Genomic DNA, 24,872 nt, shown 5'->3' with positions numbered 1-24,872 from the left:
TCAGGGTTCATAACTAAATAAATTAATTATCATAATAATTTGTCTCTCATATATCCATATACCTATATGTCTATATCTATCTATCTTATTGTTCCTGTCTTTCTGGAGAACCATAAATAATATAGCTGTATTGTATTAAAAAAAACTAATACTATGTATAACAATAGAGATATTAAAGACAGAGAGTCAACAGAGAGAGAGTCAGTGAATTAGTTCTGGTGGGTCCAATTGTTTCCAAGCCTAGCTATATGTATGTCCTTTACATTATTCATTTCTTTTCCTTTCTAAGTAATCTGTTTCTTATTTAATTAAATAAGCCATAAAACGTTCTGTTTACTTAAATTATTTGAGTTTTGTTTCTAACATTTGGTAAAGAAGGATTCCCCACATATATTCCCTGGGACTATTATCTACTTTGTAAAATGTGATGCCAGTAACACAATTATTATGATGAATGAATTAATAAAATACCTTACGTGAAGCACATAGCATAGTACCTAATGCTCACCAGCTGCTAATTTCCTTTACTACTTTCTACTTCAAAAATTTATACAATAAAATATAACCTCAAATTAATATGCTTATTATTAATTTCAGCAGAATAGTGTCAAGAGTCATGAATAAGAAAATATACATAGCATTTTGTTACAGCAGAAATAAAAGATTTTAAAGAAATGGTATATTAACCTAAGTCCATAACTTCCTAAATGTATGATGTGGAGCAATTTGCTTAACAATTCTGTGTCTCAATTCCCTCATGCATAAAGAAGAAATGCTAGTTCTCATTTCAAATAGCTGATGTGAGATGCAAATGAGAGGGCAAATGTAGGAAGTACTTAAATGATTTTACTTTCCTCTTTTCCCTGAAACTTCACATCTATTCATACATAGGATATAATTCCAGCTGTGATTCCATTAAACCTCTTTTTTCTTTATAAATTACTCAGTCTCGAATATGCCTTTATCAGCAGCATGGAAACAAACACAGTGTCTTTTTAAAAATATGCATATTTTTATTGAGACACGATCCCACCCTGTTGCCCAGGCTAGGAGGGAGTAGCACAATCACAGCTCGCAGCCTCAACCTTTGGGGTTCAAGCAATCCTCCCACCTCAGATTCCCAAGTAGCTAAGACTACAGACACGTGCCACCATGCCCTGAAAATTTTGTTTTATTATTACTTTTTGTAGAGATTGGAGGTCTCACTGTGTTGTTTGGGCTGGTCTTGAATTCCTGGGATCAAGGGATCCTCCAGCCATGAAGTCCCAAAGGGGTTGGTATTACAGGCATGAGCCACCACATACAGGCTTTGGTGTCATTTTTGACTTGCCTTTATCTCACAACCCACATTCAGTCTCCCAGTACACTCTTTCAACTCTATTTTTAAAGTATGCTCAGAATTAAACAACTTTCAACCCTTCCACTACCCCCTTTTAATAATACTATTTTTCTTTCTTACCTGAATCCTACAATTTTCTACTTACTGCTTAAGGGCATAATCCAATACATGAAACGACTTATCCAGACATAGCAATACTGCTTCCAAATGCATAAATACACCTCCTTAAGTTTCATATATATGTAGTTAGCTGCTTTCTAAAATAACGATACCAATTTGTAAGGCCACAATCATTGTCTCTCAATTGCCAATATAATTTTTGTGATGATAAGTAGAAGGTATGTATTTAAACATGTATTTATTTGTTCATCATCATCTCTAGGCTTCACAAATTGCATTCACCCTTAAACAATCTGGCCTCGTCTTTTACTACTTCTATTCTTATGCGGGATTCTTTGGCCACAGTGCCTTCCATTGAGCTGCTATAATAAACTTATCATTTTAGTTCATGGAATCCAAATACGGTTTTCATACAAAAACTTCATTAAAGGCAAAGACTTACCTATGACTTAGGGACAAATTTGAGCAGAGACTACAATAGCTACAAGATATGTTGCTTCTAATTTCAATTTTTCTCTTTATATGGTTTTCTTTTCTGTCACTGCAGGCCAACTATCCTTGTATGTGGTAAGAATCATGGCCAACTGCTGCTTCCAAATATCACACAATAATTTTTTACCTAAATTGAAACAAAATGACTTATTGAGGGCAAAAATATCATAATACTAGAGAAATTGAATGTTGGTAGAATTTAGTCCTAATTTGGCTATAGTTGTGTCATAAACACATTGAATAAGTGAGGACAGAAGAAAAACATCATTTAAAAATAATAAAGTATTTGCATTTCTATATTCAGATTTTACACTTAGTATTATAATGATTTTACTGCCTATTACTTAGTTTCTACAATCATAATTTTAAATAACTGCAAAATATTCAATATGGTATACATCACTATTTGTAAAATAATGTTTCTATTATTGCACATTTAGTTTATGTTATAGCCAATATAAATTATAATCAATTTGTGTTTATTGTATTATTAAATAAATTCATTAATTATTCATTGAAAATGTAAAATATCATCAGAAATNATAAGTGAGGACAGAAGAAAAACATCATTTAAAAATAATAAAGTATTTGCATTTCTATATTCAGATTTTTACACTTAGTATTATAATGATTTTACTGCCTATTACTTAGTTTCTACAATCATAATTTTAAATAACTGCAAAATATTCAATATGGTATACATCACTATTTGTAAAATAATGTTTCTATTATTGCACATTTAGTTTATGTTATAGCCAATATAAATTATAATCAATTTGTGTTTATTGTATTATTAAATAAATTCATTAATTATTCATTGAAAAATGTAAAATATCATCAGAAATAATTGTTTCAAATACATTTAGATTCTATGCTCTTTTCAGTTTTTTTAAATAAACATTTTTTTACTGTAGGACATTGGTGTTCATAGATGCTGTGATTTCTATGACCATTTCTAGGTACATGTTTGTTTCTTTATCTCCAGGTTTCCAACTTTGAATTTAAAGGTGAAAGATTTCATTTAGGGAACAAACTATAACAACATAAAGAAATTTTGACACATAGCTGATGAGTCCTGTGCTTTCTAAGTTGAACAAAATTATGTATAGAGTCAAAGGGCATCAGTAAACAGGTGGATCTGAAAGCTGCTAAAATTTATAAGTAATTTGACTGTGAATTACATTTTTATAGTTGTATCTAAACTCAATAAAAAAGAGGGTTCAATAAATAAATGCTCAAAACTCTCTAAAACTGAAAGTCTAAGATTTCTCTCAATGAGAGGAGTTTCACAAGACATTTTAATCTAATTGTCTGTGGCATCTCATTAAAAGCATTTTCTATAAAACCATGTTTAATTCTATAAGATGCAAAGCTGTGTGATATAAGCATGCTTTATATTTTAGATTTCTAAGGATCAATTTTCTCATTTGTAAAATTCAGGAAATACTCATTTCTAGGAATTATATTTAAAATACCAATAACTGGTACACCAGAGGCACTGACCCCGCCTTTTAAAGGATGCTGGTTCCAGCACTTGTATAGTTAATTAGTGCACCCAACTGGGACAAGTGGTCCCTGTTATTTGCTGGACTGCAAGTAGCTGTGAATAATTCTAAGGAAAAAGCACAGCTGAGATGCTGAACAGGAAGCCACCAGGGAGATGGGGAAGTGGCTATTTACTCTCTGTCATGGAAATAATTCAGTATTTTAACAACCAGTATGTCTGTCCCCATGTGTATGGCTGACCATCTGTCCTATTCAATAATGTTTTCATGAGTATTGAATGAGCAAATGCATCTGAAACACTTTATGTTATGTTTGTACTATCCTAAGAATTTGATAAATAACAAGAGTAGCATTGGCAAACTTTATCAATTTCATTGTCATAATTCACAATTAAAAGACTATGATAAAAGAACAACTTTGGAGGATATTTGAGGAAAGAAAAGAGAAATATTTCTGGCAGCATCTCTTTTGCTTTTTCTACAACAAATTCTTGAGAAACTGCAGCCCATTCACAAGCAATGGAAACAAATGGGGCTACCGTCCATGTGGCCTAATGATGGGCATAGCCTCTGAATAGGCCAAAACACACACTTGTAGGAATATAACCTTGAAAAGAAGTGACACAGAATATTGTTGAAATACTCAGTATCGTAAACATGCCATTATCTCTTTATTAATACTTTGAAGTAGTTCCAAACTATGCTTTAACATCAAATTTATCACGTGTCTAAACATTATATTAAAAATCAAGGGTCAAAATTAGCTATGATAATTCTAGAGGAAAGAAGAGAGTACAGGAAAAGTGGATTTGCATTATCAAGCAAAAAGATGTTTAAAGCTGCCTTTTCCAAGGCAGTGTTCTCAAAGTAAAAAATAGAAATGGAGAGAGAGCCTAGAATCAGAATGAAAGCATTTATGGTGATTTGAAATCTAGAAATATCTTACACATCAGCAGAGAAAAGAAAAACTATACCATTTGTTTACAGTCATTCTCCTTAACCTCCATGTACCTGGCTATCTTTAGAAAGTGCTGGTCATTGCTCCTGAAATAATCGTTTTGGAATTTTCTTGAAGCCTGGGGTAAATGTGTCCTCCTCCTGGTCTCAGTATTTTCTTCTATCGGGTGCCCAGGAACACTATCGTTAGATGACCACTTTAAACCGAAGCCATGACTTGACGTTTCCTGACCCACCCAGATGACATACATGAGCCACTTATGCAATGCACATAAAGGCTGGTCTGTGGATGGAACGTCTCCGGAAGGATAATTTTTCTATTTCCCCTTTTTGCTCCTTGCTTTAATCAGCATTATAGCAAGCAGCTCTACATTATACTGGACTTAAATTAGTATTGTTGTATTGAGGTTTGCCTTTATCCTGGATCCAAATTCAGCTGTTTCTTATGGCTTTTACATTTTATATACTGCATAATTTCAGGAGTCACAAGTTACACTGTAATGTATCAGAATGCCTACCCAGCTCCCCTTGCCATCCCAATTCCCCCATTGTTTGGCAATGTGCAGTTGTACTTACCAGCCCTGGTCTCAGCTTAACGTTTGAAGAGTAGCTGTGTTATTATCTCCATTGGACAGTCAATGCAACTGAAATTCTGTCTTCATCACCCCAGTAAATCATCAAATTCTGTCTTCATCACCTCAGTAAATCACAACCTTAAGTTCAAATGTGTGGCATTTGTAAACCCCATATAAATATCTTTGCTGTTCCAGTAATCTAGTTATCCACCTTGGTTTAAACATTTCTCCAAAATATGGCCTAGCAGTTTTTACGCTATCTTTTCAGCTCTTCAAAGGTTTTGTGGCAATTAGCAAATATGTTAGTCTGGTTTTTAAAATTGTGCTTAGTGGGAGAGTCAATTCATACAACCTGATATAACTAGAGTCCCTGGGTCTAAGATTACTCTTGACAGCTCTGTGAGGATAAGAGAAGATCAAGAGTGAAAGCAGGGAGACAACTAGGGGCTGTTGCAGTAATTTAAGCAATAGCCTGGACCAAGGTAACTCAGGTATGGGTGGTGATAACAAATTTCATACCAAGAGAAGTTCGGTAAAATGCCTCTGTGAATTTTGCCCATCCTAGTGAGTATCTGAATGATTATTTTCATACCTTCAAGGTTGTGATGTCAGGCTTCAGCCTGATCCATGCCACTGAAGGAAAGATAAATTTTTTGTGGTGTACTCAGGCATATCTGAATACAAATTGCCTTCTATATCGAGTGTGATTAACTTTGTGTCTATATATTTTAGAGTGTTATTTACAGGGAGAGAAATGATGGATGAAATAATCCATTTTGGCCCATCAATCATCTGATTTGTCATGTAATCAGTCTAATTTGATTTGCAAAGATGTAAACTTATAAGTAAATCAGCCCAATGGGGTTTTTTTCCCCTGAAAATTATGCACTGAAATAACATCTTCTCATTTTTGCCATAAATACTAATAATCATCGCTCATCTTTATTACTTATTTTAAACATTTATAGATATGCTCTTGTAGTACCTTCAGGTTAAGATCTCTGACTCTTGCTTCTGCCATGGCAAACACTATCAATTTTCAAAGGGATACCCTTGCTTACCTAGTCTGTCCACTCTAGCTCCAGAATCTGGCTGAAATGTACTGATACGTAACTCTTAACATGCATGTAAAAAGTTTCATTAACGGGGCAAAGAGTTTTGTGTATGTGAAATTAAAGCATAAGTAATTTCACATTTTGCTTTTAGCCACTTATTATAGAAAATCCTTTGAGCTATGTTATAACCGTATTTTGAAGGTGCTATATTATGTTTATAATTATCAAATTAAGTAACAGAAAATCATTTCATGGAGTTAATGTACCAACTCAGCAATTATCCTTTATTTGGATAATAAGAAATGTAGTCTCTGAGTGACCTGAAAGGGTTCACAGCTAACTTAGGCATAAATGGAGGTAAAACCCAGTCTCTTAATTTTTTAACAAAGTAGCCTTGCTAGTGAAACAAATCACAGGGAATTGGTGTCAGTAAATTTGGAAACATACGTAAAAGACATAAAAGTATCTAAATGAAGATAGTTTGTAAGCGAAAAAAGGCTCAATTAGCAAACTTCTAAAGGTTTATTTCACCAATTGAGAAGTATTCTCTCAGATATATTCTCTCAGATATATATATATCTCAGATATATATATATATATATCTGATATATATGTAAATATATTCTAAAATCTTGAAGTCCACTTGAGAGCAACTTACAATTTTAGACTGCACAGTGAGAATTATTTTAAAATACATTTGTTTCCTTGTTGTATGGGGAAATTTAGATGTAATCTCCAAGGGCTATGAGATTATATGCTCAAGAACTTGGATCTAGCCTGTGATCTGGTCTGGCTTCTTTGGAAGTTTTGTTTTGGGCCACAGAGCAGATGGACAGGCTGACCTGGTGACAATCCACATGTGTTTGAGCAAACTAAATTCACAGCCAAGAACAAGTAGAGACCATATTAATACCCTGGCAAGGACTGTTAACTACTGGTTAGGTGGTCTTCTGACTGGATGTGAACCATCTCAAGTCAGTTAGGGCTGCAAGCCAGACATTTCCAAACAAACCAGAAGCATTCAGGAAATTATAGGTTTAAATGATAATGAAGACTTTATTTTCACTTAAAAAATAAACTTGTATATATAGAAAACCTTTAATAGAAACAGCAAAAAATGCTGGGAATAATGCTGCTAATTCACCTTCCCTTATTCAGTCTCCACTTCAACTCCATCTTATGTTTTCACAGTAAATGTGAGCTTTATCTCTAGAAACTAATTGTGGTGAAGAGCTGTTATCTAATAGAGGCAATGCCAGAAACAACTATTCATCTGTTTTCACAGTGTTATAAAGGAATACCGGAGACTGTGTAATTTATAAAGGAAAGAGGGTTTAATTGACTCCCAGATCTGCATGGCTAGGGAGGCCTCAGGAAACTTACAATAATGTCAGAAGGGGAAGCAAGGCACATCTTACATGGCAGCAGGGTGGGGGGGGGAGAGAGATAGAGAGAGAGAGAGAGAGAGAGAGAGAGAGAGAGAGAGAGAGGGAAAGGGGAAGCACTAGACACTTAGCAAACAATCAGATCTCATGAGAACTAACTCACTATCAGGAGAACAGCAAGGGGAAAATCCACCCCAAAGATCTAGTCACCTCCTACCAGGTCTCTCACTCAACATCTAGGGATTACAATTAGAAATGAGATTTGGGTGGAGACACAGAGCAAAACCATATTATTCAGCCCATGACCCTTGCCAAATCTCATGTCCCTTTCACATTTCAAAATCAATCATGCTTTCCCAACATTCCCCCAAAGTCTTAACTCATCCCGGCATTAACTCAAAAGTCCAAGTCCAAAGTCTCATCTGAGACAAGGCAAGTCCATTCTGCCAATGAGCCTATAAAATCAAAGGCAAGTTATTTCTTTCCAAGATACAATGGAGGTATATTAATTGGGCAAATTTTCCCACTCCAAATGGAAGAAATTGGCCAAAACAAAGGGGCCACATGGCCCATGCACATCCAAAACCTGGCAGGACAGTCATTAAATCTTAAAGCTCCCAAATCTCCATTGATTCTATGTCTCAAATCTAGGGCATGCTGATGCAAGGGGTGGGCTCCCGAAGCCTTTGGCAGCTCCACCCCTGTGGCTCTGCAGGGTACAGCCCCTGCAGCTGCTTTCATAGGCTGGCAGTGAGTGTCTGTGACTTTTCCAGGCACACAGTGCAAGCTGTTGGTGGATCTCCTTTTTTGGGGTCTGGAGTATGGTGGCCCTCTTCTCACAGCTCCACTAGGCAGTGTCCCAGTGGAAACTCTGTGTAGGGGCTCTAACTCTACATTTCCCTTCCATGCTACCCTAGGAGAGGTTCTCCATGAGGGCTCCGCCCCTGCAGCAGACCTTAGGCTGGACATCCAGGCATTTCCATCCACCCTCTGAAATCTAGGTGGAGGCTCTTAAAGCTCAACTCTTGTCTTCAGTGTACCTACAGGCCCAACACCATACGGAAGTTACCAAAAATTGGGGCTTGCACCTTCTGAGGCAGTGGCATGAGCTGTACCTTGGTCTCTTTTAGCCACAGCTAGAGCTGGAGTGGCTGGGACATAGGACACCAAGTCTCAGTGCTGTACAGAGCAGTGGGGCCCTGGGCCCAGCCCATGAAGTCAATTTTCTCTCCTAGGCCTCTGGGCCTGTGATGCAAGGGACTGCTGTTCTACAGATCTCTGGGGCAGGGGTGAAATGCCACTAGTCTCTTTGATAAACCATAGCAACAGTCATATTTGCTCTAATTCCCAATAAGTTCCTCATCTCCATCAGAGGCCACCTCAGCCTGGACTTAATTGTCCAAATCACTATCAGCATTTTGATCAAAGTCATTCAAAAAGTATCTAGGAAGTTCCACACATTCCCACATCTTCCTGTCATCTTCTGAGCCTCCAAACTGTTCCAATCTCTGTCTGTTACCCAGTTCCCAAGTCACACCCACATTTTCAGGTTATCTTTATAGCAGCACCCGACTTCCAGTACCAATTCTCTGCATTCATTCGTATTCACACTGCTATAAAGAAATACCTGAGACTCGGTAATTTATAGGAAAGAGGGTCTAATTGACTCAAAGTTCTGCATGGTCGGGGGGAGGTGGGTTTAGGAAATATAATCATGGTGGAAGGGGAAGCAAGACATGTCTTACATGGTGGTGAGAGAGGGAGAGAGAGAGAGAAGTGGGAAGGACCAGACATTTATCAAACAACCAGATCTCATGAGAACTCACTCCCTATCATGAGAAGAGCAAGGGGAAATCTGCCGCTGTGACCCAATCACATCTGACCAGGTCCCTCCCTCAGATGTGGGGATATACTTCAAGATGAGATTTGAGTGGGATAGAGAACCAAACCTTATCAACACTTACTTCATAATCCTTGGTTGAAGTATCACACAGGCTACTAAATCATACTTATTTATTTCAAAGAATATGTTCATTCAAGAGGACGGGGGTATGAAAGTTGACTTTAATGATTTTGATCATTTAGAAGAATTCAGGAGAATTTACTTTGTCATTCTCTATGTGTATAAGATTTTATTGTTTGCAAAACACTTTTCTCTTATAATACCTCACTTAATCTCCATGAAGATTATTCTTTTTATTTTTTAAAAGCAAATAGGAATAGGAGAAATGAAGCTCGGGAAAGTAACGTCAGCAAGTTCAAAATGTTCACTGTGTGTAGTATATGAAAGTTCCTACCCTAGAATCCCAGTTTTCCACAAATCAGGCATTGTTGTTGGATCCATAAAAGTCACATAGCAAAGGTATGAGAGCAACTCACACCCTGGGCTCACTTTCCGAAATGACTCATTCAATGTAATCCTTTCCAAAGACTCTCTTTATAGTTTAATACACATCCAAACCAGACACTGTCTCAGAAGTATCTGTATATTTCATTCACCAAGACCTATGTGGGCCCATCTTAAAATTTTGCATGAGCAATATAATAATATTTGGCCATTATAAGAAAGTAACCACTTGCTTAACCAAAATGCAGCAAAGGAAAGACTCACGACTGGTCTCTGCTGCTAGTTTTGACATTTCTTTTTATTAAAATTAACTTTACCTATGCAACTTCAAGATGTACTATACAGCTTCAGTAGTCAAGAGAGTATGGTTTTGGTGAAATAATAAATAGATCATTGGAATTGAATAGAAAGCCCCCAAATAGACCCACCTAAGTAAATTAAACAGATTGACAAAGGAGCAGGGACAATACAATGGAGCAAAGATATTCTTCTCAACCAGTGCTACTGGAACAACTAGGCAACCACATGTAACACCACGAATTTAAACACAGAACTTGTACCCTTCACAAAAATTAACTCAAAATGAATCATAGGCCCAAATGTGAAATGCAAAACTACGAAACTCCTAGAAAACAACACAGGAGAAACTCTAATCTTGGATTTGACAATATCTGTTAAATACAACACCGAAGACACAATACAGAAAAGAAAAATGTTGATAACTTGGACTTCATTAAAATTAAAAAAAAAAAAAAAGGCTTCTGTGAAGGACATTGTCAAGAGAATAGAAAAACAAGCCACAGACTATGGAAAAAATAGTTGCAAAATGCTTGTCTGGTAAGGGAGTGTTATTCAGAACATAAAAATAATTCAAAATTCAACAGTAGGGAAAGAAATACCCTAACGTCAAAATGGTCAATGACCTGAAGAGAAAGCTCACAAAAAAAATACACAAATAGCAAATAAAAATGTAAAAAGATTCTGAATGTTGTATGTCACTCACTAGAAAACTGCAAACTAATGAAGCAATGATACCACTACACACATATTAAGATGGTTAAAACTTAAAATACAATACCAAATTCTGGTAAGGAGGTAGAGCAAAAGAAACTCTCATTTATTAATGATGTGAATGTAAAATGATGCATCCACTGTGGAAGACAGTTTGGCAGTTTCCTGTAAGACTAAATATACTCTTACTATAGCATCCAGCAATTGTGCTCCTTGGTATTTATGTGAATGAGTTGAAAACATAACCACACAAAAACCTTCATGCACATGGTTCTTTATCGCAGATTTATTGCTAATTGACAAAATTTGAATGCTTCTAAAATGTCCTTCAGTAAGTGAATGGATAAAGAGACTATGGTGCATCCAGACAGTGGAATATTGTTCAGTTCTAAAAATAAATAATCTATCAAGCCTTGAGAAAATGTGGAGGAAACCTAAATGTGTATTACTAAGTGAAAGAAGTCAATCTGAAAAGGCTACATACAGTATCATTCCAACTGTATAATATTTTTAAAAAAGGAAAACTACAGAGATAGTAAAAGGATCAGAGATTGACAGGCATTAAAGGAGAGGAAGGATTCAATAGATGGAGCACAGTGGAATTTTAGAGCAATGAAATTACTCTTCATGATGCTGTAATGATGAATGTATATCATTATAGATTTGTCCAAACCCACAGAATGTAAAATACAAAGTATAAATCCTAAAGTAAACTGTAGACTCTGGGTAAGAAGAATATGTCAATGAAAGTTCAATTGTAACAAATGTACCACTTTGGTTGGGATTGTTGACAGCGGAGAAGACTGCACGCATGTGAAGGCCAGGAATATATAGGAAACCTCCATACTTTCTTCTCAATTTTGTTATGAACATGAAACTACTCTAAAAAAAAGTTTCTTTTTTAAATGTTGATATGTGTTCTTGCAGTTATTCTTTGTCAGGCTGAGAAATTTCTTTTGTTTCCAGTTTGCTGAAAGCTTTCTGTCAAAAATAGGTGTTAAACTTTGCCAAATGCTTTCACGAAGGGTATTGAGATTATCATATGGTTGTCTTGATTGTTTATTGAATATGTTAAGTTACCTAAATTTTAATATATAAACCAACTTGCATTGTTGCAATATATCCTACTTAGTCATGAAACAAATAATTTTATCCATTCAATTTGCTGATATGTGACAACTCTGTTCTTTTCTGTATTTTCTTTCATGCTGCATGTAAAAAAATTAAGTAATACGTGCATCTGTATAAGATATCCAACAATATATAGAATGAAAAAATAGGTCTCTATTTCAGTCTACCACATCTCCATTCCATATCTCACAAAACTATGTGTATGCTATTTTAATTATTACTTTTTGATGTTTTTTTCTACTGAATTTCTATTATAATGGAAAAAGATTTCCCACATATACTCTCTCACTCTCCTGTATCCTTTCATCTTACACACCAAATCAAATTATATTCACTTCCTCTACTGTTTACCTCTACAAATTCAAATAGTATGCTTAAACCTACAGTTCTAGTCCATTAACAATACATGGTATGTCAGGAATCTTCACTATATCAGATGAGGACAGTAGCTCACCCGCATCTATTTGAACCTCCTAGCCTTAGGACTTCTATTTTCTTTTATCAGCATGTATATTTTCATTATTCCATTTTGTAATTGTAGGTAAGTCTTCCATAGTTTATGTATATATTGATTCTAACAATGGAAAAGTAATGTAAAGCATAGCTTAGAAATTGCTGTTACTACATACTTTTTTCTTTACTTTTCTTTCATTTTTTTTTTTTTTTTTTGACTGCAAAGCCAAATCTCCTAGGACAATTGTGGGCAGCTGTTGCATGGAAGAAAATTAGTATTTTACCACCAGAACCATCATCATTACCACACAAATGAAAAAAAGCATAACGTGCAGCCAATTCACAGAAGGAAAATCCAAGAGGCCAGTAAACATATGAAAACATACCCACCCTTAAGAATAAACAGGGCAGTTAAAATTAAAACAATAAAATACCATTGATAATACCCTCAGATTGCCAAAGTTGTTAAGTCTGACAATAGCATATAATGGCAATATGTGAGAACATAGAAACTCTTATTCACGGCTAGAGATAGTCCAATTAGAGCTACTTTGAAGAGAAATTTGGCCCTATCCATTTGAAAATACACATTTCCTGTGTCCTGGTAATTTCTCTTTTTCACAGATAATTGAGAGGAACTCTTACATATTTGCTGAAGGAAACCTATAAAGGGATGCTGATTGCAACATTGTCTCTGAACTAATTAAAAAAATAAAAATGTCCTAAACATCTGTGAGTATGGGTAAATAAAATGCAATAGATTCATGTTAGAGAATATTATATGTCAGTCAAAAAGAACATATTAGTTCTTTTCTTCTAGTAGACCAAAACCCATGTTAAATTTTCAAAATAAAAATTGATGAATGCTATGTTTATGAAATTAAACCTAAATTATAATAACTAATATTTATTGAACATGTATGTGTTTGTGTTTACTGATGTGTGTGTACATTGCAAAATTTTAATGAACGCTTCTGTTAAGGAAGAAGAAATAGAGCCAAGGCTGGCCACCTAAAGGGATTGTAATGCTAACTTTTATTTATAGTTGATTTTTTAATAAAAGGAAACAATAAAAAAGAAAATATTATCAAACATAGATACTGAATGACTGCATAACAAAGTGATACATTTAATTTATTTCCTTAAATAATTAGTTCAATAAGTACCCTTCTACACATTGGCCATTCTCTACCAGTGACCTGTACAACTGGAAGACTCAGAATGCCCAGTTCTCTGATAACCCCAAGGACCTAACAGCCCTTCTAGATAGTGTCATGTTCACTCATCAGCCCACCTGGGATGACTGCCAACAGCTCCTCCGCATTCTGTTCACAACGGAGGAACGGGAGAGAATCCAGGTAGAGGCTAGAAAGTTGGTTCCTGGAGATGACGGTCAACTGACTACAAACCCCGACCTCATTAATGCAGCATTTCCCTTGACCAGGCCAACGTGGGACTACAATACAGCAGAAGGTAGGGGAAAGCTACTCGTTTATCGCCAGACTCTAATGGCGGGTCTCCGGGCTGCAGCTCGCAAGCCCACTAATTTGGCTAAGGTATATTCTGTTTTACAGGGAAAAACAGAAAGCCCTGCTGTTTATCTAGAAAGACTAATGGAAGCCTTTAGACAGTATACACCTATAGATCCAGAGGCACCTGAAAATCAGGCAGCAGTCGTTATGTCCTTTGTCAACCAGGCGGCCCCAGATATTAAAAAAAAGCTACAAAAATTAGAAGATTTGGAGGGAAAACAGGTCCAGGACCTCCTTCGCATAGCACAGAGAGTTTACAACAACAGAGATGCTCCAGAGGAAAGACAAATTAGGGCCACTGAGAAAATGACCAAAGTCCTGGTGGCGGTCGTTCAAAAAAAGCAACCACCGCCAGGAAGCACCCAATCCATGCGTGCCCCTAGGCGCAATCTGAGTAAAGACCAACGTGCATACTGTAAAGAAATTGGTCACTGGATAAAAGACTGCCCCAAAAAGAAACAGCGCCAGCCAGGCCAAGGACAATGGCAGCCCAAATCTATGCCGATACTAGTTACCCAAGATACAGACTAGGGGAGACGGGGTTCGGATCCCCTCCCCGAACCTAGGGTAACTTTACAAGTGGAGGGGTCCCCGGTCCAGTTCCTGGTCGATACCGGGGCACAACATTCGGTCTTAGTCAAGCCCTATGGAAAGTTATCTTCCAACTCCTCCTGGGTTCAAGGGGCCACAGGAACCAAGAAATATCCATGGACAACCCAGAGAGCAGTAAACTTGGGAACCGGGAAAGTGTCCCATAGCTTCCTGGTCATCCCTGACAGCCCTTGTCCCCTGTTGGGGAGAGATCTGTTGACAAAAATGGGGGCACAAATCCATTTTCAACCAGAAGGGCCCAAAGTGACTGACTCCCAAAACAGGCCACTATCTGTTCTTACCGTAACTCTAGAGGATGAGTACCGGCTTCACCAGGAGTTAACGCCTCCTAACCAAAATATAGACTCCTGGCTCCAGAACTTCCCGGAGGCTTGGGCAGAAACAGGAGGGCTAGGGCTAGCAAAGCACCGTCCCGCCATTTTTGTTGAGCTTAAGCCCGGGATGGACCCTGTTCGCGTGCGCCAATACCCAATGGCCCTGGAAGCCAAAGAGGGAATTATACCACACATCCGCCGACTCCTAGATCATGGAGTCCTACGCCCCTGCCACTCACCATGGAACACTCCGCTGCTACCAATACAAAAACCCAACAGTAAAGAATATAGGCCGGTACAAGACTTAAGAGAAGTCAATAAAAGGGTAATGGACATACACCCGACGGTGCCAAATCCATACACCCTCCTGAGTACCTTGAGTCCTGAAAATCAATGGTATACTGTTCTAGACCTAAAAGATGCTTTTTTTAGCCTGCCTTTAGCCCCTAAAAGCCAGGAAATTTTTGCCTTTGAGTGGACAGACTCTGAGAGAGGCATAAGTGGCCAACTGACGTGGACCAGACTGCCACAAGGATTCAAAAACTCCCCAACTCTGTTTGATGAAGCCCTCCACGAAGACTTGGGTGAGTACCGACGCCAACACCCCAGTATAACTCTCTTGCAGTATGTTGATGATCTCTTAATAGCGGCAACGTCCCCAGAGGCCTGCATCCAAGGAACCAAAGACCTCCTGAAAACCTTGGGAAACCTGGGTTATCGAGCCTCAGCTAAAAAGGCCCAGATCTGCAGGCCAGAGGTAACCTACTTGGGGTATCTACTTAGAGGGGGACAGCGCTGGCTAACAAATGCTCGAAAAGAAACTGTCCTACAGATCCCCAGACCGCAGTCAACACGACAGGTAAGAGAGTTCCTGGGATCTGCAGGGTTCTGCAGACTCTGGATACCTGGCTTCGCTGAACTGGCAAAACCCCTCTATCAGGCTACCAAAGAGCAGCAGCCCTTCAATTGGACTGAAGAGGCTGAGCAAGCTTTCCAGCAAATCAAAACTGCTCTGCTCTCGGCCCCCGCGCTGGGTCTTCCGGATGTCTCTAAGCCTTTCCACTTATACGTGGACGAAAGCCGGGGCATAGCGAAAGCAGTATTAACTCAAAATTTAGGTCCCTGGCGCAGACCGGTTGCATACCTCTCAAAGAGACTGGACCCGGTAGCTGCAGGATGGCCTCCTTGCCTCCGGATGATTGCTGCAACGGCCCTGATGGTCAAAGACGCTAACAAACTGGCCATGGGCCAAGAATTACAAGTCACCACCCCTCATGCTGTCGAAGGCATCCTCCGACAACCCCCTGACCGATGGCTCAGCAATGCTCGGCTTACCCATTATCAAGGGCTGTTACTAAACCCCCTCAGAATAACATTTAAGCCCCCGACAACCCTAAACCCAGCATCATTGCTGCCAGACCCAGACTTAAGTAAGCCGCTCCACAACTGTGCTGAAATACTAGCCCAGGTACATGGAGTCAGAGAAGACCTCCAGGACCGACCGCTACCAGATGCAGACCTCACCTGGTTCACTGACGGAAGCAGCTTCGTTCACCAAGGACAGAGGTATGCGGGGGCGGCGGTAACCTCAGAGACTGAGATAGTTTGGGCTGAGCCTTTACCTCCAGGAACATCGGCTCAAAAGGCTGAGTTAATAGCCTTGGCACAAGCCCTGAAACTAGGCAAAGACCGTAAACTGACAGTATATACTGACAGCCGGTATGCATTTGCCACTGCCCACATACATGGGGCTATATACAGAGAGAGGGGGCTTCTCACAGCTGAAGGAAAAGACATTAAAAATAAAGAAGAAATCTTAAATCTTCTGGCTGCCCTTTGGGAACCCAAAAAGCTGGCTATCGTCCACTGTCCGGGACATCAAAAAGCCACTAACCCAGTCACTCGAGGAAACAACCTGGCTGACCAGACTGCAAAAGACGTGGCTAAAACCACTCCTCAGCTGCTGGCCCTCCAGCTGCCTGATCCCGGGCCCAGAGAATTGCCCTTTCACCCAGAATACTCAGAAGAAGACCTCCAGTGGATAAGTAAACTCCCCGGAACACAGGTCAGTAATCAGTGGTGGAAAGATTCTAACAACAATACCATTCTCCCGGACAGGTTGGGGCAGCGAGTAATAGCACAAATCCACCGAAGCACTCATCTGGGCCCGCGGCGGATGTTAGATTTGATTCAACACGCTGGACTAAAAATTAAAAACGCCCCTGAAAAAGTAGACGCCACGGTTAAAAACTGTGTAGTATGTCAACTCAATAACGCCAGTCACGGGACCCAGACCACGGGAAAAAGACACAGGGGAGATAGACCTGGTATATATTGGGAAATTGACTTTACTGAAATAAAGCCAGGAAAATATGGATACAAATATTTACTAGTTTTTATAGATACATTCTCAGGATGGGCAGAAGCTTTTCCGACAAAAAAAGAAACTGCACAGATTGTGGCCAAAAAGATCCTAGAAGAAATCCTGCCCAGGTACGGCTTTCCAGTCATGATAGGGTCGGATAATGGGCCGGCCTTCACCGCAAAGGTAAGTCAGGGACTGGCTTCCATCCTTGGGGCTAATTGGAAACTACATTGTGCTTATCGACCCCAAAGCTCAGGTCAGGTAGAAAGAATGAATAGAACATTAAAAGAGACCCTAACTAAATTGACCATGGAGACTGGCGCTAACTGGGTAGTCCTCCTCCCCTACGCTCTGTTCCGGGCACGTAACTCTCCTTATAAACTAGGACTTACCCCTTATGAAATAATGTATGGCAAACCACCCCCTATCCTCCCTAACCTTAAAGACAATCTCCTCAAAGCTGACACAGATAATGGTCTTGAACTTTTGTTCTCCTTACAAGCCCTACAGAGAGTTCATGAGGAAGTCTGGCCCAAGCTAAAAGAACTATATGAAGCTGGGCCTCCACCCATTCCACATCAATACAAACCGGGAGACTGGGTCCTCGTCAAGCGCCACCGACAAGAAACCCTAGAACCCCGGTGGAAAGGACCATTCCAGGTGATCCTGACTACGCCTACGGCCCTCAAAGTGGAAGGCATCGCCGCCTGGATTCATCACACCCACGCCAAGCCTATAGACCCGCTCTCGGACCTTGTTACATCCTCGACGGGAGAGGCAGCAACCTGGACAGTTGACCGGACCAAAGAAAACCCTCTAAAACTTGTTCTACGCCGTCAGCAACCTAAACTGTAACTATGACACCTACCTCCTTTATAACTCTTCTACTCTTATGGATCCCTTGTGGGGAGACCCAGGCGAACCCGGCAACATCCCCTTTCGCTTGGCGTTTCTTCCTGACTGAGAACTGGACCAATTATGCTCAGACAGAACAAAAGGGCTATGTATTAGGCACTGCTGACTGTCCCCCTGGGGGTTGTAGCACTCCCATCCATCTAAATTTCACTGATTTTAAACACCAGCCAGGAAAAGCAGCACCCGCAATTTGTTTCCTCTTTGACCAAACACTCTCTTATTGTAATAACTCATGGGTAGAACAAAGTGTCGGCTGTCCATATAGGTCCTGCAAAATCCACACCGTTAAAATCCTAAAAACTTCTGAGTCCCTATCCAGTCAAACGTGGCAGTCACACAATTTCTTTAAAACCACATCAGGCTACACCTGGGTTATCTGGGACCCCTGGGACTCCCGCTGGACTTCCCAGCAAAAAGGGGCTATGTACTTGACTTCAGGAACTACCTGGCCTAGTAGCCGTCTCTTTCTCTGGCGTTCCCTTGTTCAGATCCAGACCACCCTACACGCGGCTATACAGAACCAGGAAAGGGAATTAAATGTCCAGCTTTCAACTTTAACTCCTACCCGCCCCTTTTCCTGGTTATCCCTATTAAGAGAAGGGTTAGAAATCGCAAACGCCACTGGCCTAGGCAATCTCTCTGCATGCTTCTTCTGCGCGGCTCTAGGGCGACCGCCGTTAACCGCAGTTCCACTTCCAGGCCCGTCTAACGCTTCTCTCAGCCTAAACCCTAACAATAGCCACATACCACCCCCGATCCCTGACGTCCCCTTGTTCCTAAACCCTGGACAGACACAAGTTTCCTTTTGTTATTCAAATGCCGGCACTACCCTCTGTAATACAACTTCCACTCCCAACTCAACCCTCTTTGCCCCTCCCGGTTCTTTCTTCTGGTGCAATGGGACCCTATATAAGAACCTTTCCACTCAGGCCACTATAACCCTACTGTGTCTCCCTGTCACGCTAGTCCCCCAACTAACCTTGCGCACCCCTGCAGAATTTTCCAGGTGGGACTCCGCCCCTTTCCCTAGACCAAAACGAGCTATATTCCTCCCCCTAGTAGCCGGAGTCTCACTCACCACGTCCTTAGTTGCTGCAGGACTAGCCGGGGGAGCTTTAGGTCACTCCCTTATCAGCACTGCAAAACTCTCTCATCAATTCTCCATAGCTATGGAAGCTTCCGCCGAATCCCTTGCCTCATTACAGAGACAATTGACTTCCCTTGCCCAAGTTACTTTACAAAACCGCCGTGCACTAGACCTGTTAACGGCCGAAAAAGGAGGGACCTGTCTTTTCCTCAGAGAAGATTGTTGTTTCTACATAAATGAATCTGGACTCGTAGAAACGCGAGTTCAACAACTACATAAACTCAGCCTAGAATTGCAGAAACAACAATTCACCTCTGCTGCCAACAGCTGGTGGAATTCCTCCATGTACTCCCTTCTAGTGCCCCTCATAGGACCATTCATAAGTATACTTCTCTTACTCACTATAGGACCATGTATAATAAACAGATTAACAAACTTTGTAAAAGAAAGACTCAACACTGTCCAGCTTATGGTCCTGAGAGCCCAGTACCAACCTGTACTCACCGAGACTTCCGAGTCAGACATATAAGACCCAAGATTGGCTCTCAAGATACTAGAGAGAGGGGGGAATGAGGAGTGGAAAAATACTGAATATCAGAGGTCAGAAAAGTCAGGAAACTCCCCTTAATGCTAAAACAACAAGGTTATCTGGAAAGCCCCTAGCAGGGCAAGCGGCCGTTTGTGGTTTGGTCAAAGGGCGGGAACCAATGAACAACTGACTAATGTTTAACTTTAAATGTCAGCCAATTGTAAACCTACAACTGTAAAAATCCCCAGTGACTCTGTAACTTGCTGTAACTTGTTTGTGTCTGACTATAAAAGACGGCTGAACACCGAGCTCGGGGTCTCTCCCTAGGATCGGATACCTAGCTGGAGGGAACCGAGTTCGAACTCAAAATAAAGCGATCCCTGCCGCTTGGCTTTGTCTCTGGACTCTGGTGGTTGCTTTCAGGTCATCACGGGTCTGGGCATTACAACATGAATCGCCAAGATAACAGCTAATTAACATTCTAGATTTTCTAAGTGTTTATACCTGAAAAGCTAGGATTTGCTTTTTATTTCCTTGGGTTGGTTTAATAATAAATGCAGACTTGAAAAAGATCAACATGTTGACAATTGAGCATTTGTTTCTTTCACATGGATATAAACAAAGGGAGGCCTTAATTTTTCTCCATGAAAATGCATGAATTTAAAAAAAAATAAATATCCCTCACGTGTCCATTGCTAGCAGATTCTGAGACTTGTTTACATGTCTGCTCTGGTGTTCTAAATCAAGCTACTGCAATATTTCTGTTTTAAATAAGTTGTGAGCAATTTTCTCAGTATGACCAAGTTAGAGCAGCTGGTTATGTCCGAGGAATTCAACCTATCCAGGTTAACATTTACTGAGCACTGTCATTGGTGTTGTTAGAGAATCAAATATGAATAAGGCATAACCCTTACATATTTTCAGTTCAAAATAGATTAGAAGATCCTTTTAAGATCGTGTATAATGATAAGTTATCCCACTGTAACAGAAGTGCTCTAAAATTGCTCTGGAGCTACAGAACGATGGGCTTTCTCTTCTGTCCTTCTAATTAGGACTTGTAGATGTTTCATTGCAACTGTTCTTGGAACGTTGCAGAAGATGTGAGTGATAGAGAAGAAGATAACTCTCCAGACAGAGGGAATCTCCATACGTAAATTTTTATTGCATTTTAGTCTACACTATTGTTAGTGATAGGGCAATTTAGTGACTGTACTCACATCAAATTTTGTATATTACCATGACTGTAATTATTGGCTAATAGTTATGAGTCATTAACATATACCAGAAGTGGACTAAAATTTTTATATGTCTTAGTTCATTTAATCAACAAATGCAGGTATATATTATTTCCATTTTGTAGTACTGGAAATTGAAACTCAAAAATATTAAGCAACAGCTATATTTGACATTCCTGTGTTTCAAACCTTAGCCTGTTGATTTGAATATTGTGTTTTTCTCAGACTAACTCTATGATTTGAGGAAACTAGTAAGTAACACAGCTTAACTTCCCTCTTAAGAAAAGTCTGGCTCCAGGGACTTTGCCCTTTCTCTTCATATTGTCATCTCACCACACTGGCAAGACATGGGTAGACATAGTTTTTGACTGGCAGGGTGCAAGTCCTTAAAGCAAGAAAACATCCCCATTGTATTGGTTCATTTACACACTGCTATAAAAAACTGCCCAAGACTCAGTAAATTATAAAGGAAAGAGGTTCAAATGACTCGCACTTCTTCATGGCTGGGGAGGCCTCAGGAAACTTACAATTATGGCAGAAAACAAATGGGAAGCAGGTAGCTTCTTCACAAGACAGCGGGAATGAGCAAATAGTGAAGGAGGGGCTGGGGACAGTGGCTCACACTTGTAATCCCAGCACTTTGGGAGGACAAGACGGGTGCATCAGGAGTTAGAGACCAGCCTGTCCAACATGGTGAAACCCCATCTCTACTAAAAATACAAAAATTATTCGGGCTGGTGGTGGGCACCTGTAATTCCAGATACTCGGGAGGCTGAGGCAGTAGAATCGCTTGAACCTGGGAGGCAGAGGTTGCAGTGAGCCACGATTACAGCACTGCACTCCAGCCTGGGTGACAGAGAGAGACTCCGTCAAAAAGGAGCGAAGGAGGAAGAGCCTCTTATCAAACCGTCAGAACTCGTAAGAACTCACTATCATGAGAACAGCATGGGGAAAGCCACCCCCATGATCCATAACCTCCCACCAGGTTTCTCCCTCAACACAGGGGAATTATGGGGATTATTATTTGAGATGAGATTTTGGTGGGGACACAGAGCCAAATCATAGCACCCGTGAAAATAATTTTCAAATTTCCTGACCTACCTAATAAATAGAGTGCTTGATCTCTGAGCACTGAAAATTTCCATGTGAACATCCACTGATGCCTCAACATTTATACTCCCCCAAATAACTGACTGAATCCCTTTTCATGATTCTTAAAAGGGTGCCACCTTTATATTGTCATGCATCTCAGAACTGGGAAGCTAGTTTTGATTCTTTGCTGATTTTACATATACATTTGTCACCCAAATGGTACTGGTTTTATTTTCTCAATATACATAAAATTTGTCCCCTCAGCCTCATTCTTGCAAAACTGAATTCCATCAGGCCCTTATCATTATTTGTCTGTGGCCACCTAATGAGACTTCTTCTCAAATCTGTTATCAATACCCTTGCCAGAATTACCTTTTTTTAAAACAAGCTGATTCTCACTTTTGTGGTTAAATCCTTGAATCTTTAATACATTATACAAAATCCTTACTACTGTACATCAGGTTACCTTATAGCCTGGCCGTTAAAGGTCAGGATTCTAGAATCAAGTTGCCAGTGTTCCAGTCCTGGCTCTGATGCTTACTAGCTGTGTGACCTTGGACAATTTACCCTTTTAGAGTCTGTTTTCTCATTTCGCAAATGCTGATAATGTTAGGTACCTAACAGAATAGTTGCATGGATTAAATGAGTTGATATAGGTAAAATGCTTACATCAGTGTCAGTAATCACTATTAGGTGTGTGCTATAATTATTATTCTATTACACATTTGCATCATGTACTTTAGATACACCACTGATATGGTTTAGCTGTGTCCCAACTCAAATCTCATCTTGAATTGTGGTTACCATAATCCCCTTGTGCCATGAGAGAGACCCTGTCAGGGGTAACTGAATCATGGGAACAGTTACCCCCACGCTGTACTCGTGATACTGAGTGAATTCTCACGAGATCTGATGATTTTATAAGGGGCTTTTTCTCCTTTGCTGAGGACTTCTTCTTGCCATCATAAGAAGGATGTGTTTGTTTTCCCTTCCAAGGGAAGGGTTTGATTGTAAGTTTCCTAAGGCCTCCCCAGCCATGATGAACTGTGAGTCAACTAAATCTCTTTCTTTTATAAATTACCAGGTCTCAGGTATGTCTTTATTAGCAGTGCAAGAATAGACTAATACAGTAAATTGGTACCGTAAGTGTTTGGGGTGCTGTTATAAAATACCCAAAATGTGGAATCAACTTTGGAACTAGGTAACAGGAAGAGGTTGGAACAGTTTGAAGGGTTCAGAAGAGGACAGGAAGATGTCAGAAAGTTTGAAACTTCCTAGAGACTTGTTGAATGACTTTGACCAAAATATTTACAGTAATATGGACAATGAAGTTGAGGCTGAGGTGGTTTCTGATGAAGATGAGGAATTTCTTGGGAAGTGGAATGAAGGTGGCTCTTGCTATGCTTTGGAAAAGAGACTGGTGGCATTTTGCCCATAAACTTTGAACTTGAGAGAGATAATTTAGGGCATCTGAGGGTATCTAATTGAGGGTATCTAAGTGGCAAAGCATTCAAGAGGAAGCAGATCATAAAAGTTTGAAAAATTTGCAGCCTGATGACGCAACAGAAAAAAGAAACTCATTCAAACTGGCTGAAGAAATTTGCCTTAGTAATGAGGAGCCAAATGTTGATCACCAAGACAATTGGGAAAATGTCTCCAGGGCATGTTGTATACCTTAACAGCAGCCCCTCCCATCACAGACCCAGAGGCCTAGGAAGAAAAAATGGTTTCCTGTGCTGGGACCACGCCCCCCTACTCTGTCCAGCCTTAGACCCGGTGCCCTGCCTCCCAACTGCTTCAGCTCCAGTTGTGGCTAAAAGGGGCCAAAGTACAGCTCAGACCATTGCTTTAAGGGGTGCAAGCTTCAAGCCTAGGCAGCTAACACATGGTGTTGGTCCTGTGGGTACACAGAAGACAAAGATTGAGGTTTGGAAACCTCTCTCTAGATTTCAGAGGATGTATGGAAATGCCTAGATGTCCAGGTAGAAGTTTGCTGCAGAGACAGAGCCCTCATAGAGAACCTCTGGTAGAGAAGCATAGAAGGGAAATATGGGGTTGGAACCCCCACACAAAGTCCACACTGGAGAACTCCCTAGTGGAACTGTGAGAAGAGGACCACCATCCTCCAGACCCCAGAATGGTACATTCTCCAATGCCTTGCACCATGCACCTGAAAAAACCACAAACACTCAATGCCAGCTGTAAAAGCAGCCAGGAGAAGGGGACTGTACCCTGAAAAGCCATGGGGCAGAACTCCCCAAGACCATGGGAAACCACCTCTTGCATCAATGTGATCTTGATGTGAGACATGGAGTCAAAGGAGATCATTTTGGAACTTTAAGATTCAATGACTGCCCTGCTGGATTTTGGATTTGCATGGGGCTTGCAGTCCCTTCGTTTTGGCCAATTTCTCCCATTTGGAATGTGTGTATTTACCCAGTGTCTGTGCCTTCATTGTATCTGGAAGTAACTAACTTGCTTTTGATTTTACAGGCTCATAGGTGAAAGGGACTTGCTTAGTCTCAGAAGAGATTTTGAACCTGGACGTTTGAGTTAATGCTGGAATGAGTTAAGACTTTGAAGGAATGTTGGAAAGGCATGAATGTGTTTTGAAATGTGAAGACATGAGATTTGGGAGGGGCCAGGGGTAGAATAATGTGATTTGGCTGTGTCCCCACCCAAATCTCATCTTGAATTATGGTTCCCATAATTCCCACATGTCCAAAGGACCCGGTTGGGGGTAATTGAACCATGGGGCAGTTACCCTCATGCTGTTCTCATGATAGTGAGTGACTACTCATGAGATCTGATGGTTTTATAA

General features: G+C 40.0%; 2 protein-coding genes across 4 annotated transcripts; both read left to right on the top strand.

The window, feature by feature from the left end:
• The first annotated feature begins 14,254 nt into the window (after positions 1-14,254).
• LOC108518941 (transposon Ty3-I Gag-Pol polyprotein) lies at positions 14,255-18,075 on the top strand. 3 transcript variants are annotated; one of them, XM_017857678.1, is made up of 2 exons: positions 14,255-16,394; positions 16,677-18,075. In XM_017857678.1, exons 1-2 carry the CDS (start codon positions 14,719-14,721, stop codon positions 18,046-18,048), a joined length of 3,048 nt encoding a protein of 1,015 aa, XP_017713167.1. In that variant the 5' UTR covers positions 14,255-14,718; the 3' UTR covers positions 18,049-18,075. The 3 variants fall into 3 exon arrangements, with proteins under 3 accessions (XP_017713167.1, XP_017713181.1, XP_017713176.1); XM_017857692.1 differs by having other exon boundaries at positions 14,255-16,893; positions 17,696-17,832; XM_017857687.1 differs by having other exon boundaries at positions 14,255-17,376; positions 17,696-17,832.
• On the top strand, positions 18,050-19,845 carry LOC108518960 (endogenous retrovirus group FC1 Env polyprotein-like). Its single transcript, XM_017857703.1, has 2 exons — positions 18,050-18,191; positions 18,526-19,845. Exon 2 carries the CDS (start codon positions 18,531-18,533, stop codon positions 19,722-19,724), a length of 1,194 nt encoding a protein of 397 aa, XP_017713192.1. The 5' UTR covers positions 18,050-18,191; positions 18,526-18,530; the 3' UTR covers positions 19,725-19,845.
• Positions 19,846-24,872: the final 5,027 nt, after the last annotated feature.

This window comes from Rhinopithecus bieti, unplaced genomic scaffold, assembly GCF_001698545.2.
Source record: "Rhinopithecus bieti isolate Rb0 unplaced genomic scaffold, ASM169854v2 scaffold_2474, whole genome shotgun sequence".
NCBI lineage: Eukaryota > Metazoa > Chordata > Mammalia > Primates > Cercopithecidae > Rhinopithecus > Rhinopithecus bieti.
Note: the sequence above shows the minus strand (reverse complement) of the source record. Positions and strands in the feature narration are given on the sequence as shown.